Source organism: Podarcis gaigeae (assembly GCF_964106915.1).
Source record: "Podarcis gaigeae genome assembly, chromosome: 13".
Taxonomy (NCBI): domain Eukaryota; kingdom Metazoa; phylum Chordata; class Lepidosauria; order Squamata; family Lacertidae; genus Podarcis; species Podarcis gaigeae.
Genome location: NC_139689.1, coordinates 5,970,525 through 5,987,900, shown reverse-complemented (window position 1 = coordinate 5,987,900; position 17,376 = coordinate 5,970,525). Strand labels below are relative to the sequence as shown.

Sequence of the window (17,376 nt, the reverse complement as noted above, 5' to 3'; positions counted from 1 at the left end):
TTTGCGTGGCAAGAGAGACCCTGAACCAAGACGAAACATCTCTTTTAAGAGTTTGACCAAACTGCGGGAGGCAGTGGAAGACAGGAGTGCCTGGCGTGCTCTGGTCCAGGGGGTCACGAAGAGTCGGACACGACTAAACGACTAAACAACAACACAAATTTTGGTGTGAAGGAGGACATCCGCTCTACAAACAGTCGGAAATTACTATATCACACCTAAGTTGGGGTTACTGTGGCTCAGGCAGGCCAAGGTGTGATATTCCTGAGGATTTAGCAAGTTTTGCATAGTTCCAGACACAGTTTACACAAAACATTGGCATTTGATATGACAATCAAGATGCCTGTCAGACATCCCTCAGTGCAATCCATCAATTGGCTAGCAATGTAGGACCCAACTTGTCCAGAAGCCTCTTCAGTTTCTTCTTCTGTTGTTAGATGGAAAGAGAATCTCACTGTACAACAGCCCCTCCTCTTCAACCGGCTGGAGCTCATTCTCCATCACTGGTCCTGAGGAAGTTGCAGCAGAACAAAAGGGGAGGAGGGCATAGGTGGCACCTGAGCCCTGTGAAAACAGAAGAAACTCAAATGTGCCGTTGCTCACCAATTAAACCAGAAAGGGCCCGTTGAGAATGAATCTTTTCTCCCACTTTTTAGAGCTTCTTTACAAATGCAAAGGGATTAGGTGTTAAAGATATAAATGTGAATAAAATGTAATGTTTACACAGTTCTTGGCCTATGTTAGGGACTTGAAAAAGACAGGAACGCCTTGCTAGTTTGTTTAGAGCAATGCGTTACTTTGTATTTGTCGACATTTTATTTTGTAACTAGTTTAAGACAGTTTTGCAGCAAAACATTCTTGTGGTAAAGCTTATTTGTTTCTACTCTGCACAAGGTCCAGATCAGGGAATTTCAGTCAGATAGCAAACATTCAGCTCTCAGGAAATGTCTTCAAGGAACCCAGGGAATTGGATTTATTTGATATGGCGGGCAAAACAATGGCCAGCACCTTCTGATAATCAAGAACTGCCCTGCTAAGTCAGCTCAAGGGCTGATCTAGCTCAGTTTTGTGTATTTTGCTTAACACCAGGTCTGTATTCATATCCAATTACTCATAACCTTGGATGAGCAGTGAGCGTGCACTGGCAAATATCCCCTTACAACAGGCATAGGCAAACTCGGCCCTCCAGATGTTTTGGGACTACAGCTCCCATCATCCCTAGCTAACAGGACCAGTGGTCAGGGATGATGGGAATTGTAGTCCCAAAACATCTGGAGGGCCGTGTTTGCCTATGCCTACCTTATGAACATGCACCATTTAACACCAGGCAGTCAAATGCCCCCTGGGACACTCACAAGCAGCTATGAAGAGGACAAACCTATGTCTTGTCTTTGGACACAGAACTGCCAGCTGGTTCCCAGTGTTAATAACTATTCATGGACATCTCTGTCCATGTAATCAGCTAATATTCTTTCCATAATAATTGCCATTATCGTATCCTGCGGCGGCAGCATGTTCCACAAAGGTTGTTGTGCCGTTTTCTAAGGATGGAATGGTTATTAATCTCATCCCTTACCTGACTGGGCGTTGTCTGGGGCTCCAGTGCTCCAAGATCTCTTGGTCCCCCCTCCTCCTGTTCTTCTAGCTCAGATTTCCCCCAACATTTCACTGCTTCCAAAGAAACAGAGCAAAAGAGTGAAAACGCATAATATTGTCACCCCTGCTGGCCGTTGCCTTGCAAACTCACATCCATCCAGACCAGAGGACCAGACAGCCTCTGCAAATCTCTCTCTCTCTCTCTCTCCATCAAAACAAGATTATTCACATTTACTTTCCAGGAACAGGTCCTGGAGAGAAATCTCTCTGTCCAAGTTTGTGTGTTTTTGTTCCAGAGCTTTCCCTGTGAAAACTTGCTCTTTAGTACTCAATCAGAACAAACATCCGTTTGAATTTTCTGCAGATAGCCATTTGCTCTGATTGAGATTTAAAGAGCAGATTTCTGCAGGGAAAGCTCTGGGGCAAAGGGGGGGAAAAGGGCTTAGACACGGAACTTTTAAGCACAGACTAGTGTCCAGAAAGGACACGGGTGGCACTGTGGGTTAAACCACAGAGCCTAGAACTTGCTGATCAGAAGGTTGGTGGTTTGAATCCCTGCAACGGGGTGAGCTCCCGTTGCTCGGTCCCTGCTCCTGCCAACCTAGCAGTTTGAAAGTACAACAGAAGTGCAAGTAGATAAATAGGTACCGCTCTGGCGGGAAGGTAAACGGCGTTTCCGTGTGCTGCTCTGGTTTGCCAGAAGCGGCTTAGTCATGCTGGCCACATAACCCAGAAGCTGTACGCCGGCTCCCTCGGCCAATAAAGCGAGATGAGCGCCGCAACCCCACAGTCAGCCACGACTGCACCAAATAGTCAGGGGTCCCTTTACCTTTAACTTTTAGTGTCCAGAAAGAGCAGGACACAGAGTGGGGAAGTGGGGAAAAGCCCCCAATTTCAGGCTATGAAATGAAAAGAGATAACCTCCAACCCCCATCGCTTACCATCAGTCTTTTTCCATCTGCAGTAAAAAGTGAGTGAAATCATCAGGATCACAAATGGGACAGCCAAACATGCATAGAGCAGTGACGGACCTGGTGATGGAGAGGAATCTGAGAAAAGGAAATCAGAAAGGATAAGTGTTTTTTTTTTTTTTAAATCCGTCTTGTTCTTGAAGGACCAAGTCAGGTAGGAAATATCACTTTCAGAAAATCATTAAGTTCTGAAAAGTCCTTTACAATATCCCTCGGGGGAAAACAATATAAGCACACCCTCGGCTTCTCATTGCTTGACCAAATGAAAAGGGTCTCTTGGACAGTAACTGGGGTCAGACTTTTCCACTCTGGCCCCCTATGAACTTTTCACAGTTCCTGTTGACTGAGCAAGTAAAGTGCAGGAAATCTTCTCTGTTTACCACTCTAGGCAAAGCATTCACTGCTGGCATCAGAAAAAGAAAGGGATTCTGGTAGGCTCATCCACAAAGGAGTACAGAAGCTTAAAACGAATACAGTGGTACCTCAGGTTACAGATGCTTCAGGTTACAGACACTTCAGGTTACAGACTCCGTTAACCCAGAAATAGTACCTCGGATGCTTCAGGGTGAGAACAGAAATCGTGCGGCGGTGGCGCAGCAGCAGCAGGAGGCCCCATTAGCTAAAGTGGTGCTTCAGGTTAAGAACAGTTTCAGGTTAAGAACGGACCTCTGGAACGAATTAAGTTCTTAACCCGAGGTACCACTGTAATAGACTGTGGTCTACTTGGTTTTTAACAGGAAGTCATATAACTGGGTCAAACAGCTGTATGAGAGTCATGGGTTTGAGATTAGTATCCTGATTTGTTGATTGCCAGACCTGTGTTCAATTATGTTTCCTGAATATATTTTTTAATGAATCTAGAACCAGCCAGAAAACAAACTTCCCCCTGTCCCACCCCCAAAACTGGAGCTTGAGACCCTACAATATTGGTGGTGATTCTCACATCCCCCCTGCAGTGACCATCTTTTGCTCACTCGTTCATATATTTATGGAAAATCCAGATGGCGTTGTTGCCAAATGGTTATAGCTCAGTGATTTTTCAAAAAATGATTTTAAAAATAATGGAAAAAATAGAGAACTTGCTCACCTTCCATTACTACAGAGATGACGTTGCTGCGTAGGGACTGGATTTCCTTATCTTCTAATCTGATGGAATATGCACAGCTGTAGTTCCCGGCCGTATCTTCACCAACACGCAAAGCTTTATGGGGAATCATCAACTCATTACGGGGAAGCTCCTCAGATGCCTGACCTTGTAGATCCTTGTAAAATGTGTATCCTGCCGCTTCCCGCCCATCAGGAACTGAGCAGAGCAGGGTAATCTGTTCTCCATGGGTGTAAACAAGATTCAGGGGGTTCAGGGAAAGGGTGGCAGGGAGTGGGAAATCTGGGTTGGAAGGAAGAGAAAAAACAAACCAGTCGGCTGGGGGAATAAATGGGTGAAATGCTGCTTCCATAACCTGTCATGGAGCTTCAATATGCTGATGACAATGTAGTATGTGCACACTCAGAGGATGACCTCCAAAACATCCTAGATATCTTCGCAGAAGCTTACGAAAAGCTTGCCCTATTGCTCAACATCCAAAAAACCAAAGTGCTGCACCAACAAGCACAAAACAACCCCTCTGCAAATCCAACTTAACGGTGTAACATTGGAAAATGTCGATCACTTTTCTCACCTATTTCCACAAGGGCCGACATTGATGCCGAAATCCAGCTTTGCCTCAGCTCTGCAAGTGTAGCTTTCTCCCGATTGAAGTGCAGAGTGTTTGAGGACCGGAACATTCACAGGGAAACCAAAACACTTGTTTACAAAATTATTGTACTACCAACCTTGCTGTATGCTTGTGAAACACGGACAACTTATAAACACCAACTCCTCGAAAGATTCCATCAATGGTTTCTCCAAAAAAAATTACATATCACTGGGGAAGACAGGCAAACTAATGCCAGTGTACTGGAAGAAGCAAAGATCACTCGTGTTGAAGCAATGATTCTTCAACATCAACTTCGTTGGACTGGTCATGTTGTTCAAATGCCTGATTATCATCTTCCAAAGCAACTACTCTATTCCGAACTTTAAAAGGGGAAGCGTAATGCTGCTGGTCAACAAAAGAGGTTTAAAGACTCTTTCAAGGAAAATCTTTAGAAATGTAGGATAAACACCAACAATTGGGCAACACTGGCCTGTGAGCGCTCCAACTGGAGAACAGCCTTTACCAAAGGTGTCATGGGCTTTGAAGACTCTCAAACTCAGGACAAAAGGGAGAAACGAGCTAAGAGGAAGGCACGTTTGGCAAACCCTCACCATGATCAACTCCCATCCAGAAAACTATGTCCCCACTGTGAAAGGACATGTGGACTCCACAGTCACTTACGGACTCACTGTTAAGACTGTGTTCATGGAAGACAATCTTACTTGGCTATGAGTGATAGCCAAAGAAAGAAGAAGAAGGATGAAATGTCTTGTTAACATAGAAATGAAAGTGATCCAAAAGCAATTTCATATAAACTGGTCAAAGTGTGGGACAATCAGCCTCATATAATCAATATGCTTAACTCTAATGCATGAAGGGGTTAAGACCATAGAGTAAGCTGTCCTGCCAGGCTTAGCTAGGTCACTCCCTCTCACTTTGGGAGGAAAGCCATTTTCTTCCCATTCCACCATGTGTACCGTACCAGTAAGGAGGTCTAAGCTAGATGCTCCAAGCCTAGACCACATGGCTCAAGCAGGCTATATTTGTGCTTCTATACAAATAGTTTTGAAACTTTCTCCACTTTGAAATCTAAGTCTTATGGCCTGTGTTTTCTTACTGCTGTAGGGAAAAGCACATGAACCTGACCTTCAAAGAGTTTGTAAGTAAACCATTTTTAACTCACCAAGTCTGTGGCCTCTTTCTATGCTAAGCAAAATGGGTAACTTTTTGGAAGCATCTTAGAAAGGGAGCCTATATTTCCATGCTTTACTTTGCTACATATTTTGTGGTTTTAAATCTCTGCCGGAGCTCTCTCACCAAAGAGTGTTTGCCCTAAACCTGGATCTAGGCATCCAGAGAATTCTCCTTTTGTTTTAGCTAGTATTTTTTCCTTCAAACCAAATACAAAAAAACCAACACAAAGTTTACATTTATTATTGTTTACATGCCACAGAAGCCCGACATTTCATAGAGGAGAACTTAACACGGCATCTGGGATGCCAAACTCCCAGCTTTCTCCAGGTGTGATTCCCTGAGCTGCTAGGATGCTACAACATTCTGGTTCGTGTCCTTACCACACTTTCATCACATCCTGATGGGGCTGGCCTTTGGCGCTGGGGAGAGAGTACAGTGGTGCCCCGCAAGACGAACGCCTCGCAAGACGGAAAACCCGCTAGACGAAAGGGTTTTCCGTTTTTGGAGGCGCTTCGCTAAACAAATTTCTCTATGGGGTTGCTTCGCAAGACGAAAAAATATTGCGACTTCCCGCATTTCCCCCCGCTTTTCCCCGCCCTTTCCCTAAGCGCTAAGCCGCTTATCAGCTGTTCCGCTGATAAGCCGCTTCTCAGCTGATCGCTAAAAGCCGCTAGACCGCTAATAGCGCTAATCCGCTAAGCTGTCAATGGGCTTGCTTCGCAAGACGAAAAAACCGCTAGACTAAGAGAATCGCGGAACGGATTAATTTCGTCTTGCGAGGCACCACTGTAATTCATTCACAAGAAGAAAGCTTCTTACCAGTAACAGAGAGCACAACCTGGTTGCTCTTAGCAGACTCCCTTCCTTCCCTGTTTTTCCTCCAGTAAGAACACACAAACCTTTCCCTTGACTCCAGATGCATTGTGGAGACTTCCAAGGAACTGTGGTTTATTATTCTATATTCGGACCACTGACCATGTCTCGTGGCCTTGAAGAAATAGAACCACTCTCCCTTATGCCCTTCTGGTCGGTGGCATATAAACTGGACTTTCTCTCCTCTGACAAAGGTGGTGTTTGCAGGAGAAGTGGTCAGCCTGGGTGCTGGTGGAGGTGGAGCCGTCAGATAACCTGAGGAAGGAAAGGAGAGGCCAATTTACATCTTTCCCTTGGACCTCCTCCTCCAGCCAGTTTTTCATTGACCTCTTTCAGCTCCTGAACTCTAAACACCAAATATTTGCAGCCGAGCACCAAACCTAGCTGTGTGCGGTTTTTAGTTCTGGTATCAGAGATAAGCAGAGAAGTATTCTGGGTCAGAATCCAGCACAAGGCATTGTCAGTGATAGGATATCTGGAGCCTGGGTGGGAAAGTGGGTTTGGGGGACATCCTTGATATGAGGATCTTCAGTCACATCCTAGTTTAATCTGTTGACCCTCATTGTCTGTGTTCTCTCTCTACAATAGACTTGTACGGAGCCTGGAAATACCTGCATTTTAGAAAGGACGAGTTAAGGTGCTTACAATGTAACAGTGCCTTGCTTATATTTCACAGAGCATTTATATCTGCCCCCATCCCATAAATGCAGATCTTCCCCCTCCTCAAACCACGCATCTATCTGTCATGGTTTGCTTTTGGACACATTTTGCTCTCTAAAACATGTGCAGAGAGAGAAGTCGATTCGCCTCTCCTCCCCTCTCTGCAAGGAAGCAAGACTCAATTTTTGACGGGCAGCCATGCCATGACTTTAATTCTTTTGTGTAGTCTGATCACTACCCTTGGTATTTGTAATCATCATCATCATAATTTATTATTTATACCCTGCCCATTTGGCTGGGTTTCCCCAGCCGCTCTGAGCAGCTCCCAGCAGAATATTAAAAACACGATAAAACACCAAACATTAAAAGCTTCCCTAAACAGGGCTGTCTTCAGATGTCTTCTAAAAGTCAGATAGTTGTTTATTTCTTTGGCTTCTGATGAGAGGGTGCTCCACAGGGTGGGCGCCACTACCAAGAAGACCCTCTGCCTGGTTCCCTGTAACCTCACATCTCGCAGGGAAGGAACCGCCAGAAGGCCCTTGGAGCTGGACCTCAGTGTCTGGGCTGAATGATGGGGGTGGAGATGCTCCTTCGGGTATACTGGGCCTTTGAGGCCGTTTAGGGACGCGGGTGGCGCTGTGGGTAAAAGCCTCAGCGCCTAGGGCTTGCCGATCGAAAGGTCGGCGGTTCGAATCCCCACGGCGGGGTGCGCTCCCGTTGCTCGGTCCCAGCGCCTGCCAACCTAGCAGTTCGAAAGCACCCTCGGGTGCAAGTAGATAAATAGGGACCGCTTACCAGCGGGAAGGTAAACGGCGTTTCCGTGTGCGGCTCTGGCTCGCCAGAGCAGCGATGTCACGCTGGCCACGTGACCCGGAAGTGTCTCCGGACAGCGCTGGCCCCTGGCCTCTTGAGTGAGATGGGTGCACAACCCCAGAGTCTGGCAAGACTGGCCCGTACGGGCAGGGGTACCTTTACCTTTACCTTTAGGGCTTTAAAGGTCAGCACCAACACTTTGAATTGTGCTCAGAAACGTACTGGGAGCCAATGTAGGTCTTTCAGGACCGGTGTAATATGGTCTTCACAGCCACTCCCAGTCACCAGTCTGGCTGCCGCATTCTGGATTAGTTGTAGGTTCCGGGTCACCTTCAAAGGTAGCCTCATGTAGAGTGCATTGCAGTAGTCCAAGCGGGAGATAACTAGAGCCTGCAGGCTGCACACCTGGTCCTCCCAGGCTGCACACCTGGTCCTTCGGGGGCACAGTCACCCCATTCAGGACCAGGGAGTCCTCCACACCTGCCCGCCCCCTGTTCCCCAAAAGAGTAGGTTTCAACATTCAGGTTAATTCTACTGAATCTGATTTTCACCTAGGAAATGTCAAGTGAGGGTGTGTGTTCTCTCTCTCTTTCTGTCTTGAGGTGAGGGCATTTCCGGTATAGGGGGAAAAGTAACCAAAAATGGTGGCAGCTGCAGCACTCACAAGAATACAAAAGTGCCCATGGGGCTTTCAAAAGTTAGATAGATAGATAGATAGATAGATTCTTTATTGTCATTACACAAGTGCAACATTGCACAAGTGCAACGAAATTGGATGCCATCCCTTAAAAACAACAAAAGCAACACAACAACAACAACCAAACAAACCACATTCCAGCCACACCCACACCCATCAAACTCCCAGGTCACACTATCGAGTTACTGCATTTAAGAAGGCCACAGCTCTTGGATAGAAACTATTTTTCAGTCTATTTGTCCTTGACTTGATGTTTCTGTATCTCCTGCCAGAAGGCAGTAGTACAAACAGACTGTGTCCCGGGTGAGATGCATCCTGCAGGATATTGTTTGCTTTCCTAAGACAACGGGAACCGTACAGTTCTTCCAAAGATGGGAGGGGATGACCAATAATCCTTTGGGCTGTGGTTATGACCTTCTGGAGCACCTTCCTCTTCCTAGCTGTACAGCTGGAGAACCAGGCACAAATACAGTATGTGAGAATGCTCTCTATGGAGCCTCGGTAGAAGGACACCAGCAGTCTCTCACTCAGATTGTTCTTCTTTAAAAGTCTGAGGAAATAAATTCTCTGCTGGGCCTTCTTCACCAGAGCAGTGGTATTTGCGCTCCAAGTCATGCCCTGATCGATAGTCACTCCCAAAAACCTGAATTCTGCCACCCTCTCCACCCGTTCCCCGTTGATATACAAGGGCTGAATGTCCGCCTTTTTTTTCCTGTAATCCACCACCAATTCCTTGGTCTTAGTCGTATTAAGAGCCAGATTGTTCTCTCCACACCAAGCACAAAGCCGCTCCACCTCGTCCCGATAGGCGGACTCATCCCCTCCTGAAATGAGCCCCACCACCGTCATGTCATCAGCAAACTTGATGATTTTGTTGCTGGAATAAATGGCTGTACAATCATACGTATAGAGAGTATAGAGCAGGGGACTCAACACACAACCCTGTGGTGAGCCGGTGTTAAGGCTAAGGGCTGTGGACATATGTGACCCTACTCTAACCCTCTGAGAACGTTCTGACAAAAAGTCCAAAACCCAGAGACAGGTGGAGTTGGAGAGTCCAATCGCCTCTAGCTTGGACACCAGTCTATGGGGGAGGATAGTGTTAAAAGCAGAGCTAAAATCCACAAACAGCAGCCTCACATAACTCCCCGGCTGCTCCAGATGGAACAGAGCAGCATGGAGAGTGGTAGTGATAGCGTCTTCCGTGGATCTATTTGCCCTGTATGCAAACTGGTAGTTGTCAAAAGTTGATGGAAGACAGGAAATAATGTGACGGCGCACCAGTTTCTCAAAACACTTCATGATGATTGGAGTCAGTGCAACTGGTCTGTAGTCGTTCAGACTACTGATTGTGGATTTTTTTAGGCAGAGGAACAATAGTTGACGACTTCAGGCAGGGTGGGACAATAGACTGGTGTAAGGACTTGTTGAAGATCTTAGTAAAGACCCTCGCCAGCTGATCCGCACAGCCCTTCAACACCTTTCCCGTGATGCCATCAGGTCCAGCAGCCTTCCTCGGATTCACCATCCTCAATACCTGTCTCACCTCATGCTCCTCTACAGTGAATGAGGGGCCCCTATGGGCTGGTGGCTGTAATACCGGCGTCTCAGGTGGCTCCTTCTCGAAGCGAGCAAAGAAGAAGTTAAGCTCCTCCGCCAGCAAAGGGTCACCGTCGACAGCACCAAGGTTAGGTTTGTAGTTGGTAATATGCTGAATCCCCTGCCACATCTGTCTTGTGTTGTTACTCCTTAAATTATCCTCAATCCTCTGCCTATAGACCAGTTTTGCCCGTCGAATACCCCTCTTCAAGTTTGCTCTTGCCACACTGTAAAGCTGCACCTCGCCCGACCTAAAAGCCCTGTTCCTTTCCCGCAACAGGCACTGGACCTCTCTATTCATCCAGGGTTTCTGATTGGGGTAAAACCGGATGGATTTATTTGCTGTGACAGTGTCTGTGCAGTGATTGATATAGCACAGAACTGCCGCCGTGTGCTCCTCCAGGTCTGAACGATCGAAAATGTCCCAATTGGTTCTCTCAAAACAGTCCTGCAGCTGATGGATAGCACCTTCAGGCCAGATTTTAACAGTCCTTGATATTGTGGGAGCCCGTTTCCTGAGTGGGATATATGCTGGTACCAGGAACAGAGACATATGGTCGGACTGGCCCAAATGTGGCAGCTGTAAAGCCCTATAGCCGTGATTTACATTCGAATAAACTTTGTCCAGTGTCTTGTCCCCTCTTGTGGGACATTTCACATGCTGATAGAGCGTTGGGAGCACTGTTTTAAGTTCAACATGATTGAAGTCTCCCGCAATGATGTGCACAGCTTCAGGATGCTTGTCTTGCTGGCTGCTGATAAGGCTCTGCAGGCATCCCAGCGCCAAGTTGGCATTGGCATCTGGTGGCACGTACACACCAGTTAGCATAACAGCTGTAAACTCCCTAGGGAGATAGGCTGGTCTACATTTAACAGCCACATATTCCAAATCCGCTGAACAGTAACTGCCAACGGTCTTAGAATTATTGGACCAGCATTTGTTCACATATACACAGTGACACCGGCTAAAAGGATGCATTGATTTTCTTCTTACCTCCAGTGGGCACCATCCATGAAAGAACTGAGAATGAGACTGAAATAAAAAATGAAAGAGATTGAGGTTGATGACAATGTATTCCAAATCTCAGATGCCTATAAAAGGTGGTCAAAGCAGATGGGCCCAAGACTTCAGATATACAGCAGAATTAGAGGAATGGGAAAATCTTGGGAAATATAGTATCAAATTTACAGCCTGCTATTTAATTAAAGAAAACTTTTTAAAAATGATGTACAGGTGGTACCTCACTCCATCGAAATTGGCGAAAATGAACAAAAAAAACCAGTAGTAAGTGCTGGAGATGTAACCATAAGGATGGGAATCTATTCCACGTATGGTGGACGTGTCCCAGAATAAAATTATTCTGGGACATGATATACAATAAACTAAAAAAGATGTTAAGATACACTTTTACAAAAAAAACAACAACCACAACCTGAGTTATTCTTAATAGGTTTATTCACAACAGACATCCCCAAAGGCAATAAAAGAGTTTTTTTGTATGCAATAACGGCCGTCAGCATAGTGACTGCAAAATATTGGAAAAGTAACACAATTCCAACAAATGAAGAATGGTTATTAAAATTAAGTGAATACATCGAACTGTTGAAATTAGCAGAAATAGTAAGAAACCAACCAAGTGGAAAAAAAATCAGGAGAGAATGGGGGATCTTCACAAACTATATGAAGAAAGTTGGTTCCCAAAATTATGACTGGCTTAGTCTAGACTAAAAATTCCACAGGTAATCAAATTGTCTCTCCATAAAGTTCAAAATGATTATTGTTGGGGGGGCCACCAGGGGGCGCATTGGAAGATGGCCGACAATAACATCTCTCCGACCCACACGAGGTAATTAAGAGGCTGATATGGGAGTATGCAGCCTCCCTTCGTTGCCACAAGGGAATAGGGAACGCTGCCTTGCCTGCTGTGCCCATAATGCACCCCCGGATTCGAAAGAAGGGGGTGAGGGCACTAGGCACAAAGCCCTCGGGTGGGTCCGGCTCTCCCAGACGCTGTCTCTGATCGCACACTGGTTTGCATAAGCTCGAAATATATAATTGGAAATGAAGCAAATGCACATATTTCAAGTGAAGAACGGGAGTGAAGACTGCTAACTGAAGTGACCTCTGTGAAACGAGAGCAACGGGTTTGGATTTAACGGAATACAACATGAAGAAAATACACCAGGTTCACCCGGAGTGGGACTGGATGGGGGGGGACTTTTTTTTCCTTTTCTTCTATGTGATTAACCAGTAACCCCTCCTCAAAAAGAACCGTCGCATAACCGACCTAAGCAGGATGATTAAAAACTGTGTGGAAATGATTTACTACCAAAAGCTGGGCTTGTGAGATCGAGAAAAAGAACAAGGGCTTTTGATGGCGCAGCAACAAAAAGGGAATTGCCATTTTGACGGGTCTTGTCGAAAGATTCATGATCGGGAGGAGGAAGCTTTGTTTTCATATTGGATTCCTGGTAGAACCTTCTCGAGGACTGAGAAAGAGAGACAGACCTGTGAAAAGTGAATAAGTAGACAGCAAGAATGTTTTTCTTTATGGAAGCGATGAAATACGGCAGCTGTCTGAAATATGGCTCTTGGACGAACGAAAAAATCCACACAGGAATACAAATTTGTTTCAACCCGCTTATGGAGACAATCAGAGGCCACAAAGACAAAGAGGGAGGAAAAATATATGAAAACAACTAGAAGAGATGTGGAAAACAGCAAGAAAGGATTGGACAGAATTCTGAACATTATTTGGACAGATTTGTGGACTTTTAAAGCAGCAGCAATAAGAGGATTGGATCCCTTTCGGAACTTGAAATATGGGTACCTCCAACAAAATTTAAAATTAGGCTCTGTAATTCGGAATTTATGTGATTTGATTTGATATGATTGGTCTGTTAATAAAAAATATTAAAAAAAAAACAAAACAAAATGATTGTTGTTGTTTAGTCGTATCCGACTCTTCGTGGCCCCATGGACCAGAGCACGCCAGGCACTCCTGTCTTCCACTGCCTCCCGCAGTTTGGTCAAACTCATGCTGGCAGCTTCGAGAACACTGTCCAACCATCTCGTCCTCTGTCGTCCCCTTCTCCTTGTTCCCTCCATCTTTCCCAACATCATAATGGTTGAAGGAAGTCTACTTTTTTCTTTCTTTTTCTTTTTTGTTGGTATATCTTTGTTCTCTTTAATTTCTTTTTCCACTTTTTTTTACTTTTTCATATATATTATTGTAATATTAATTTTATAATTTTATAAATAAATATATTTAAAATAATTAAAATAATTAAAATAATTAATTTTCCTCTTACCTCCAATGGGCACAATCCAGGAAAGAACCAAGAATGAGACTGAAATCAAAAAGGAAAGAGATTGAGGAGGATGACAATATATCCCAGATAAAACCTCAGATGCCTGTAAAAGATGGTCAAAGCAGTTTCACCCCCAGGCAAACATGAAAATCAATGGAAAGGCCTTAAATGAATGAGACTGAACAGCAAAACACATGGAGGCAGAACGAAAGACTGGGTGAGAAAAGGAAAGTAATGAAGAAGACGCAATGAAGCAAGGAGCAGGGGAGCAGGGTGAGAACATGCAGTGTGCTGCCTTCCGGGTCCCTTAGCCTGCAGCCCCAATCTGTTGCTGCGTTACTCCTGTTGCCTGCCAGGGTAGAAAAGAGCCCGATTGTTGGGTGTGTGTGCAGAAGGTGGAGAGTACAAGCCCCTAAGCTGCCAATTAGCTGTGGGGCAGAGCCTGTCCTAGGAAAAGGGCACTTTGATTTACAGGAATGCTCCCCCAAAGAAAAACACGGCTTAGCAAAGAGGTAAAGGTAAAGGGACCCCTGACCATTAGGTCCAGTCGTGGCCAACTCTGGGGTTGCGCGCTCATCTCACTCTATAGGCCGAGGGAGCTGGTGTTTGTCCGCAGACAGCTTCCGGGTTATGTGGCCAGCATGACTATACCGCTTCTGGTGAACCAGAGCAGTGCACGGAAATGCTGTTTACCTTCCCGTCAGAGCGGTACCTATTTATCTACTTGCACTTTGATGTGCTTTCGAACTGCTAGGTGGGCAGGAGCAGGGACCGAGCAACCGGAGCTCACCCCTTCATGGGGATTCAAACTGCCGACCTTCTGATCGGCAAGTCCTAGGCTCTGTGGTTTAACCCACAGCGCCACCCATGTCCCTGGCTTAGCAAATAACCTGCTATAAACCCACTTGAAGACAGAGCCTCCAGTGGCAGAGAGACAGACCAACAAAATACAGGGCTGGAAAACTGTAAAAGTCTCCCCACACCCATGTCAAAATCTCCTCTTTGCTGGATATGGGGAGGAACGTAATTACATATGTGGTGGGACTGTCTCAATATTAAACCATTCTGGAGGGAAAAAAATCTTTGGAGAAGCTGGTGCAATAACATCCCAAGATATCCCAATGCCACCCCAGGTTGTTCTACTTTCCATTTTTAATTATGAATGTCACTATGAAGTTTATGAGGAACTACTTTCATTTATATTTATAACTGCGAGATTGGCTATTACAATGTTTTGGAAAACTTGTGCTGCTGCTATGTGTGAAATTTGGTAGCAACAGCTTTGGTTTCTAGCACTAGTGGAAAGTTTGACTGCAAAGGAGAATGAACACATCAACAACAGTGGGACCAATAACTTTGATGTGGAATGGAGCATTTAAATTTTGTATACAGCTGCAAAAGAACACAGCTATCAACCGCCAGATACACATCAAGCATTATGGCAAGATAGCTTGAGATAACTAAAATATTGAAAACTCTATGGCATATTATCACTAGAAACAGAGTTTCCTTGAACAGACTTCACCCCCAACAGGGCTGGGAGTTCTTTGTTGTTCATTGTACCTGCTTTGTTGAAACCCTATTATTATTATTATTATTATTATTATTATTATTATTATTATTTCATTTCTATACAGCTTTATATTTTTAAGAAAAATCTCAAAGCTGTTTACAGAATATTAAAACATCAATAAAACATCAATAAAACAATCTGAAGAAAGTCAAATATAGAGCATACAGTCAAAGCAACATAATTAACAGAAAACTAAAATATTATCTTAAAGATTTCAAAATAAAACATTACAAAGGAGGTCAACTAGAGAATACATATTTAACACAAACATATTTAACGTGTATCTGAAGAAGTGTGCATGCACACGAAAGCTCATACCTAGAAGTAACTTAGTTGGTCTCTAAGGTGCTACTGGAAGGAATTTTTTATTTAACACAAAGTTAACAAAAAAAAAAAAAATCTTAAACATTTCAAAAAATAACACCCTACAACATTGCTAAGTGAAGTCAAATATAAAATGCACATTTAAAATAGCACAATTAACAAGAGAATAAAATATTATCATAAGCATGACATGGCTATTTGGCAGGCACAAAAGGATGGGGCAAAAGAATCCAGTAGTTAAGGTTTGTTTTCAGGCATAACAACTAGCCAATTTTAAGAACTAGCAGTCTTAACAACTGCCACATAATGTTCATTCCACGCTGGCAAGGAATCAACCCTTTGGTGCAGCAGCAGCTAAACTCTGGAACTTACCTGACCATTGATAAAACAAAATAAAAAGATTCCTTCCAGTAGCACCTTCCATCCAGTAGATACCCTGAAGAAGTGTGCATGCACACGAAAGCTCATACCAAGAACTAACTTAGTTGGTCTTTAAGGTGCTACTGGAAGGAATCTTTTTTTATTTTGTTTTGACTATGGCAGACCAACACGGCTACCTACCTGTAACTGACCACTGATGTTATGCAAGACTGTTTAGCTTCTTTTCAACACCTGCTAAACACCTTTTTGTTTAGACAAGCCTACCCAGACATGTATTTTCACAACTAATTTTATTTGATTAGGTATAGTTATTGTTTTTAAAACTACTGGCTATATTTGTATTTTGAAATTTTGATAAATAGAACCTTAATGTTATACACAAACATCCTTGTAACACAGTATTTGCTTTGCAACATTTAAATGCGGACTGAGATTATCAGTATTTTTAAGTACATTCTATGCTGTTTTATGTAAACTGCTTAAGAGGCTTTGAGGGCTAAGCAGTATCTAAATCCTGTTAAATAAATAAATAAATAAATAAATGTTCAGAGTAGTACAGTGGTACCTCGGGTTACAGACGCTTCAGGTTACAGACGCTTCAGGTTACAGACTCCGCTAACCCAGAAATAGTACCTCGGGCTAAGAACTTTGCTTCAGGATGAGAACAGAAATTGCGCCACGGCAGCAGGAGGCCCCATTAGCTAAAGTGGTGCTTCAGGTTAAGAACAGTTTCAGGTTAAGAACGGACCTCTGGAATGAATTAAGTACTTAATCCGAGGTACCACTGTACCTCGAAAGAGGGCAAAAATGAAAAGGGAGTGCATGTGGTCTATGAAAGTGAATGAAGCAGCATTTCCAGTCAACCTACTCGGTGCAGTTACAATTTGGCACTTCATCTCCTCACGAGTAACTCAGCTAGAGGGATGAGGAGGGACAAAGGAACATGGGCAATATTTTAAGGGTTGGTCCCTGTCTGCATCTTTAGCAGCTGAAAAACAAACAGAAACCGGGGAAGGGAAAGTTACTGAGCTGCAGAAAGATTCACCCTTCCCATTTTTGCCTCTTATCCAAGGGCTATTTCCAGAAGAGTTGCGGCAAATAATGCTTTTAAAAGCAACACCCTCTCTTGGTTGTACTCCAGAGGAAGCCGGTCCAAACCACTTTGGCAAGGACAGAAGCCAAGCTGATTTTGCACAAACCGATTGTGGGAAAAAGCTCTGGAGAGAGACTAGAGGAAGAAGAAAAAAATATACAGTGGTACCTCAGGTTAAGTACTTAATTCGTTCTGGAGGTCCGTACTTAACCTGAAACTGTTCTTAACCTGAAGCACCACTTTAGCTAATGGGGCCTCCTGCTGCCGCCACACCGCCGGAGCACGATTTCTGTTCTCATCCTGAAACAAAGTTCTTAACCTGAAGCACTATTTCTGGGTTAGCGGAGTCTGTAACCTGAAGCGTATGTAACCTGAAGCGAATGTAACCTGAGGTACCACTGTATAGGGAAGAAACACAGTGACAAAGGGAGGACATGAGAAAATACGGATGTTGGAATTCAGTTTTGAGGCAGAAAGAGAAAAGTGAGGTCCCAAACCTGTCACTAAAGTAGCAAACTCCATCCTCCGCCAGCTTCCCTTGAGTCCTCTGCTGAACCACTGCCCTGCCTCTTCTCCCCCAAACTAGGGTGAACTGC

At 44.4% G+C, this 17,376-nt stretch overlaps 1 protein-coding gene across 9 annotated transcripts in view; it reads right to left on the bottom strand.

Annotated features, from left to right (window-relative positions):
- Positions 1 to 410: 410 nt before the first annotated feature.
- LOC310828912 (uncharacterized protein) overlaps positions 411 to 17,376 on the bottom strand; it is a 19,212-nt gene continuing 2,246 nt past the window's right edge. For 4 of the 9 annotated variants that reach the window (XM_083706950.1, XM_083706951.1, XM_083706948.1 and 1 more), the window contains 7 exons: positions 17,278 to 17,376; positions 13,410 to 13,448; positions 6,275 to 6,583; positions 3,652 to 3,951; positions 2,535 to 2,642; positions 1,574 to 1,668; positions 411 to 561 (listed from right to left, as the gene is read on the bottom strand). The exon at positions 17,278 to 17,376 is cut by the window's right edge. In XM_083706950.1, the coding sequence (XP_083563076.1) occupies positions 412 to 561; positions 1,574 to 1,668; positions 2,535 to 2,642; positions 3,652 to 3,951; positions 6,275 to 6,583; positions 13,410 to 13,448; positions 17,278 to 17,302 (1,026 nt within the window). In that variant the 5' untranslated portion in view covers positions 17,303 to 17,376 and the 3' untranslated portion in view covers position 411. Of the gene's footprint in view, positions 562 to 1,573; positions 1,669 to 2,534; positions 2,643 to 2,801; positions 2,968 to 3,651; positions 3,952 to 6,274; positions 6,584 to 11,091; positions 11,159 to 13,409; positions 13,449 to 17,277 lie in introns of those variants that run through there. The other 5 variants (XM_083706946.1, XM_083706947.1, XM_083706952.1 and 2 more) reach the window with 5 other exon arrangements.